The sequence below is a fragment of the Perca fluviatilis genome, chromosome 15 (assembly GCF_010015445.1).
Source record: "Perca fluviatilis chromosome 15, GENO_Pfluv_1.0, whole genome shotgun sequence".
Taxonomy (NCBI): Eukaryota; Metazoa; Chordata; class Actinopteri; order Perciformes; family Percidae; genus Perca; species Perca fluviatilis.
In genome coordinates, this window is record NC_053126.1 from 34,165,438 (window position 1) to 34,173,884 (window position 8,447).

At 45.1% G+C, this 8,447-nt stretch overlaps 1 protein-coding gene across 1 annotated transcript; it reads left to right on the forward strand.

The window, feature by feature from the left end:
- Positions 1 to 4,889: 4,889 nt before the first annotated feature.
- Positions 4,890 to 7,707, forward strand: LOC120574922. The gene is made up of 2 exons (XM_039825440.1): positions 4,890 to 5,373; positions 6,562 to 7,707. Exons 1-2 carry the CDS (start codon positions 5,015 to 5,017, stop codon positions 6,836 to 6,838), a joined length of 636 nt encoding a protein of 211 aa, XP_039681374.1. The 5' UTR covers positions 4,890 to 5,014; the 3' UTR covers positions 6,839 to 7,707.
- The last annotated feature ends 740 nt before the right edge of the window (positions 7,708 to 8,447 follow it).

Sequence of the window (8,447 nt, forward strand, 5' to 3'; positions counted from 1 at the left end):
TTATACGAGTAATACGAGTCAATATCTGTGCTCGGATTGAATAAAAATCCTCATTGGGTAGCTTACTGTGTCTGCGTTCTGTGAATGGCTAGTCACACAGCGCCCCTCCCCTACACACACACACAGATGTATTGTGTTGCTGTGTCCCGCTCCGCTCTGCTCACTCACAGAACACTGAGAAGAGAACAGGTCTCTCTGTCTCTCCCGCAGTCACTCAGGTTCGCGGGTCTTTTCCGTTAACATTAGGGTTTCTTCAGCTTCAGGTTTGTTTTTTACTTCGGTTTGTAGTTACTTATAAACCAGTAGAGTTCTGGTAAACGTGGGGTTTGTTCAGCCGTGGTGCTTGTTAGAATGCGACTCGCGTTGCGTCTCTGCCTGTCGCAGATTATTTATTTTTTTAAACCGTCAGCTGGCTCTAACCCAGTTTTTTTACTTCACGCACTGAGTGTCTGACTTATATACTGTCTATGTGTCTGACACTTTCTTGCTGTATTTCTTTAAAAAAATAAAGGAAGTAGTGGTATAAAACACACAGTCCCCCCGCCCCTCTCGCTCTCTGTCTCTCTGTTACTCACTCACACACTCACACATAGGCCTACCTGGTGTGGTAATAAAAAAAATAAAAAAGAACCAAAACAAAAAAAAATCACACTGATCATAAAAAAAATGTAAAGTTAAAAAAAGAAAGTTATGTTGAGTAAGAAAACTCTTGTTCATTACATTTTACTTCATAATTGCAACCGCATGTGTTGTATTCATTGTTGCAGAACTTGTTCTGTATATAGTTCATTTGTTATCGTGATCAAAACCATTGATCTGAAGCTCAGTGCTGATGCTGTCATGTAAATAGTTTTCTATTCTGCAATAAATATAACAATTTCTGATCTACCCATATCAATTGCATGCTTAAAATAACATAGGCTACCGGTTAAAGCCCTGCCCATTTCAAGACAACCCAACCCACTTCCGGGTTAAATCCCGCCCACTTCCGGGTTAGGCCCCGCCCCGCCCAGTCCGAGTACAGATACAGATACAGATAATTCATATGGTAAACAGATACAGATACAGATACAGATAATGCTGTACTCGCTCATCCCTAGTGACGATCACATCGAGCAAGACATAGTATACTATAAAGTCCAAGAATCAATTATGGGAAACGAAATTTCCCGTTCCAGTGATGCAACTGGACCCATAGTGGATGAAATGACTCATAAATATGGATCGGATTGTTTCGCGGTGTCTATCTTATTGGTCTAAAAGCTTTGGCTTTCCGCCAAATGGTTCCCTGTGTGTAGTGAAGCTCAGGATGCTAAAATTAGATCTACAGGCACAGGGAGAAAAATTGAAGGGGAAGAAAACAATTAAAACAGAGGTCTTAGAGCAAATTGAGGATAATAAGGCATGTTTTAATGTGTGGATGAAAGAAGCTGATAACAGAGAGAGAAAACAGTTGCAGAAACAGATGACACTTCTGAGCATGACTGATACTAACAAAAAAGAGAAAAAAGAAAAAGAGAAAAAAGAAAAAGAGGTGAACAATGTCACTGACACATTTTCTCCTCTCTATCCGAGTTTGAAAACCGTGGATCCGGTCTTGGACATCCCACCCCTGTTCCCAATCCCCACCGCACGGAAGAGGAAGAGAGCAGCCACGGTACCAACGACCCGACAGACGAGAGGCGATCGGGCACAGGAACAGCTCATCTCACTCCTCCGCCGCACTGAAGCAGCTGCGACCGCTGGATTGCCAGTATTCCAAGGCCTCACAGAGGAAACTGATGAGGACGGAGATGAAGCTGATGCATTTCCCATGATTCAAGTCCCTACACAAGGAGGGGGAATAGGCCTGGTGTATAGGGCCTGGACTGAATTAGACATTAGACAAGCGACAAGCCACCTTCCCCCGTGCAAAAACTCTGGTGCACAATTTACCATAGCCCTTCAGGCATTCATTGAGACTTTTCTGCCCACTGTTCCAGAAATACGACGTCTTCTGATGGTAAACCTGGGGCCTATGGAGTATGCAAAGATCCGACACCTTCTCCCCGAAGACCCAACCGATGATCCAGTCCTCCACCATCCAAATCTCGCAATTAGAGCAAATGATGGCTACAATGACCTGCTGGATGAGCTCTCCACCGGACTAGAGACCGTGTTTCCAGACAGAATCGACATGACACGTGTGACAAACACCAAGCAGTATAAAGGCGAGACAGTGGAAGACTTCCAGCACCGGCTTTCTGAGACTTTTGATAGACACAGCGGCATTGCTCGCACCACTGCCGCCGGAGCAGTGGTTGAACTTTGGGAAGCTCATTTCAAAAACGTGTTTTTGAGTGGGCTGCTCCCTGACATACGAGCTGAAGTGGACAAAACCTGCATTGGACTGCCCGATTCAGCCCTGATGGAGATTGTTAGACATGCTAGACATGCTGAGAAAATCCTGACCAGCACAAGAGACAAGACGGAGAAGAAAAGACAACAAAACAGTGATGCTGCACAGTTAACCCTCATAAAAACTGTGGCAGCAATGTCTCAAGAAAGAAGGAATGCGGGCAGAGGAAAAGGCAGAGGCAGGCCAAGTGGAAGAGGCAGAGGAAAAGGCAGAGGAAGCAGAGGCAGGGGCCGTGGCAACATTCCGATGGTGGACAAAGACACTTGCTACAACTGTGGCGAGAAAGGGCATTGGGCCTACGAATGTCCCCACCCCAAGAAGGACTCGTCCAAGGGACAGCGCAACGACCCCCAGCAGTTTGCAGATTGACAGGCGGTGGGGGATGGAAAGATGGGTGGAATGAACAGACTGGATGACACGAGTGCGCCTGTTAAGGAGGGTAACATGCACACACACACAGATAAACATGCTTGCAATGAAGACATGCTTTCCTGCATACCACAAACATCTACACCACCCCCAAACAATAAGCAAAACATACTAGATGCAATACAGCATATAGAACAGAAGGAATTGGCAGAGAAAATGCCTACTTATGCTATGTATTCATCAGATGTGTATAAAAAATTGCCTACAACAGTGCTGACAATACAGGGGAGGGAAATAGAATTCTTGGTTGATTCAGGGGCTACAAATTCGGTTTTGAAAAAATCATTGTTTCCAAAACAAAAACTTTCTGGTAGGGTAATTCTTTCTAGAAGTGCAAGTGGTATGATAATGCCAGAGAAATTTACCGTTCCAATGACTTGTGTGCACACAGATCCTACAGATCCAGACCCAGATAGAAGAGCAAAATGCTAATTTTTGCTCTTCTATCTGGGTCGAAGAAGAATGACCAAAATTCCTTGACCAGTCCAAGGACAAGCTAGAGTTGTCTTACGTCTACTGGCACACGCACACATGCGCAGTGACGGTAGCCTTGACTGATAAACAGAAAAAGTTTTTCAGAATTTCTAACTCTGTAGCTCATATTCTTCTCTCTTTGTCTCCAACAGATCAGGAGACAGACCCGGGACACTTTGTCATGACCTGTGAGAAACTGACTGACTGGACTGACACGGCTGATGACTGTATTTCATATTCTCCCTCAACAGGAAATTATAGAAAACTTTTATCATCGCGCGTGCCTTGTATCCGCAGTACCTATATATTGAGTGAAACTGCGCCTACAACAGACACATTTTTGCACGGTAAAAACGACATTTTACCTACTGACGTCTCACCACTTTTAGCCAAAGTGCCAACACACCTTTGGGCGACACATAAAATGACGTGGGGTTGATTAAAAATTGTCAACCTGTCGTCATAATACCACGTTCGGACTACAGACCACAGAAACATCAATATCCGTTAAAACAGGAAGCTATTGATGGAATCCGACCCGTTTTTAACTCCTTATTGGATACAGGAGTTATAATTCCGTGTCCAGATTCTCCTGTTAGAACACCGATTTTTCCGGTAAAGAAAATATGGCCAAAAGGCATTCCGACGTAATGGCGTTTTGTTCAGGACTTGAAAGCTGTCAATGCAGCTGTTCATGCGCGCGCACCAAATGTGCCAAATCCATACACAATCCTACAGGGAATTAAAAGTGATGCTAAATGGTTCTCTGTTGTTGATTTGTCTAATGCTTTTTTCAGTGTCCCGGTGGACAAAGACAGTCAGTTTTGGTTCGCTTTCCTGTTTGATGGAAAACCATACACTTTCACACGCCTTTGTCAGGGATACACTGAATCTCCGACGATCTACAATGACCGCCGCGACAGCTTAGAGAGCTTCACACCGAACCCAGGTTCAAGTCTGCTGCAGTACGTAGACGACATTTTGATTGGAAGCTCAACACAAGAGCTGTGTGAGCAAGACACGATTGCGCTATTATGTGTTACTTGCAACTGAGGGACACAAAGCCAGTCTTAAGAAATTGCAATTTGTAAAACAAGAGGTCCACTTCCTGGGACATGACATTTCGGGGTCAGGGAAAACCTTGTCTCCTTCGCGAATTGAGGCAATTGTTTCCCTACCAAAACCGGTAACGAAAAAACAAATGATGTCATTTTTAGGGATGTGTTCCTACTGTCGTGTTTTCATCCCAAATTACGCGGAACTTGTTCAACCTTTAGGGGACGTGATACACGGTAAGGGACTGACTGCACACAATTTGGTAACCTGGACTGTTGAGGCTGAGCAGGCCTTTGTAGATCTTAAAAAGGCCTTTCAAAGTCCCCCAACCTTAGGTTTGCCAAACCCAAATCTTCATTTCACTCAGACAGTGGATGAATGCGTAGGATGCATGACATCTGTTCTCCTGCAGCCGCATGGAGACAGGTTAAGACCAGTGGCCTATTTCTCTGCAAAACTCGATCCAGTTGCAGCAGGCCTTCCGATTTGTCTCAGGGCTGTAGCAGCTGCTGGCGCAAGGGCGGCATACGTGACATAGTAGGATATGCTCCACTCACACTGCTAGTCCCACATGCTGTCTCTTTGATCCTACTTGAACAAAAGGCTTCACATTTGTCTGCAGCACGATACCTACGTTATCATACAGTACTTCTTGACATGCCTAACGTAACAGTTAAACGTACTGTACTTAACCCTGCTTCTCTTATGCCTACACCAGAGGACGGAGAACCACATGACTGTCTGGCAGAGCTGGCGCAAACATGCACACCTCGCCCAGATCTTTCGGATACTCCCTTGGAGAATCCAGACCTCATTTTGTATGTAGATGGGTCAGCCTCGCGCTGCCCACAAACAGGACAGGGACAGGTAGGATTTGCTGTAGTTTCTGACACTGAAACTATGATTGCTAAATCTCTCCCAAACCATTTGTCTGCACAGGCTGCTGAGCTCATTGCCCTCACGGAAGCATGTAAGTTGGCTGATGGCTCATCTGTTACCATCTTCACGGACTCAAGGTATGCTTTTGGACTGGTGGACGACTTTGGTGCACTGTGGATACACCGACAATTTCTGAAATCTGACGGTAAGCCCATTTTACATCATCATTTGATCAATGATCTTTTGACTGCTATTCTACTACCAACACGGGTGGCTGTATGTAAATGCACTGCACACACAGGAGCGCAAGATGATGTCTCTAGGGGTAACAGTCGTGCTGATATAGCTGCCAAAGCAGCTGCACGCCTGCCCCTCACACTTGACACCTTAGCTCACACTGCAGAGGATCACTTCTCACTCCCAGAGTCTGTCATTGCTATGCAGACACATGCTACACCACAAGAAAGACAACAGTGGAAAACAGTAGGGTGCACCTTTAACACTGGCATCTGGCTAGGGCCAGATTCTAAACCATGTCTCCCAAAACACTTTTTCCCACATTTTGCTAAGTTGACACATGGGTTAGACCATATTTCAAAAGGAGGAATGATGGTAGCTATCACACAGACATGGTTTACAAAGGGGTTCACTACATTTGCAGAAACATTTTGTAAAGCTTGCATGATATGCGCACAACACAACATTGGCAGAGGAGTGAATTTAACACGACAGGCAGCACACCAACCACCAACACGACCATTTGAACATTTGATGATGGATTTTGTTGAGCTAACACCTTCAGAGGGGAAAAAACATTGCCTCGTTATGGTTGATATGTTCTCTAAATGGGTGGAGGTGTTTCCAGCCAAAAGACAGACTTCAGTGGTGGCAAAAGCTCTAATGACTGAAATCATTCCCAGATGGGGAATACCGAGCCTTGTGTCTAGCGACAATGGAGCTCATTTTGTAAACTCAGCGATAACACAGATAAGCTTGTTTATCGGGATAAACATCAAGACGCATTGCGCTTATCATCCCCAGTCCGCGGGATTGGTGGAACACATTAACGGGACGTTAAAAGCAAAACTAGCTAAATGCTGTGCAGACACAGGCCTCCCTTGGACAAAGGCGCTACCTTTGGTCCTAATGTACATGCGAATGTGTACACGATCTCGTTCCAATCTCAGTCCATATGAGATTCTGTTTGCCAGGTCTCCTTATGTAAGGACAGAAATGCCAAAGGCGGCAATTCCCTCAACAGCTCTATGTGAACATGACATGTTGAAATACTGCACCCAACTTTCTTCTGCTCTTTCTGACATAAGAAAACAGGTTTCAGCGGGTCTGCCTAAACCAGCTGAGGGACCACTGCATAAGCTTCGGCCTGGGGACTTTGTGGTGATCAAAAGCTTCAGGAGGAAGAACTGGCAGTCCAGACGGTGGGAAGGACCCTTCCAGATCCTCCTGGTCACTCACACAGCAGTCAAGGTCGCGGAACGATCCACGTGGGTGCACGCAACACACTGCAAACAGGTTCTGGACCCAGGAGAGGTGCCAGGTTTGCTAACACCTGCAACAAGTGACGAGCAGGTTCCCTGCTGAGTCAACTACGAGGGAAATCGATTCAGAGACCAGCCTGACAGACGGCGTTCTGTGCTATCTCTGAAATCAATCGGGGAAAAACTGGAGTTTTCTCACTGATTTGCAAACACACTGAAGGAGGAGAGAAAGTGTGACCAACATACTGGTATTGTACCTTTTTGAACACAGCACATTCCTGAAAAAAACTCATTCTGATGCTCTGACACTCACAGCACAGTCCTTGTTTTCTTTACACTGAGGAACTGTTGACATTCCTCTGTGACTCAGAGCAGTGTGCTCAGGCACAAACATACAGGAGCAGAGTGCTGTGATATGCACACATGATGGAGCAGCACGAGAAACTACTGAAATGGTACCCTCCAAGGACATTCGGGGGGTCCAAATTTGTACTGAGTTTATTCTTCATTACTGCATTTGTGATTTTTGCATTCGTAATGTTAGAAAGATATGATAAACCGCTGACTGAAGTAACCATTTTTTCCAACACCACTTCTCCCAATGAAACAGACACACCCAGACACACTTGGAACACTAGTGAGGAGCATGGGAGGGGAAAGCGAGTGACGCGTTCCACAGTTTCTGCGTCTAGGAGTAGATGGCGTTCAGAGTACAACAGGTATCACAGAGCTAATGTTACTATCATGGTCAACACTACATCCACTCTTATGCTTCAGCCCTGTGACTTTGTGTGGTACCGGGGAGCATGGAGCATCAGTAGGAGAGAGAGAGGTATATGTATGTTACATTGCAGAGGTGATGGATTTAGGTTATTACAGAGAATTAGGACCCTTATGTTCCTCATGGAAACAAGCTGTTTGGTATACAGGTAATGCAGATTGGGGCTATGAAGTTCCTAACGACCACACAAACCTAACCAATAGATTATCAATAAAGAAGGTAAACTATTCCTCAACAGGCATCTTGTTAACATTGACCAATGCTCAGTATTCGGACCAAGGTTACTTCGTTGTGTGTATTATGACCTTAGGGAGGCTTCCCTGTGGATCTTTTTATCTTGAAGTAATCTCACCTCCCACATCCGACACAGAATCACCACATTTGACGCAGACTTTTGAAAGTTTATCTAACAGATGGGGATCTTCTGAGGATAATGATGCATTCTCCACTAATGCATGGCTTGGCCTAGTTAAGAAGTTCACGCGTGATGTAGGGTATAATGACTCTTGTTATGTATGTTCACTATTTCCCTACTCTCGCAGCCGGCTACCCCAGTAAAACCAACACATTGAATCTCACAGAAGTTGTCTGTTCTCTGACAGCACTCAAGGATGTTAGAGAGGAGGGGCGGTTCTATTCGGCTTTTATTCAACCTTCACCTTGTGGAGGTTTTGCGAATGCGTAATGTGCGTGCTCGAATGGTACTATTTTAAAAACTAAAAATGGAAAAGCATCTGATAGTATAGGACAGTTTCACCATAGCCTTATGAAGAATTTGACGAGCCCTATGTATTTGAACCGACCTCGCCGCATGGGTTCTCAGTATTTTGGGGGTAACCATGGGTTGTCAGCGGACTTTGAATTGTACGTGTGCAACAAGGGATTTAAATATTAGTGCATGCTTACACTCCACACCAGGATATCTTAGTGC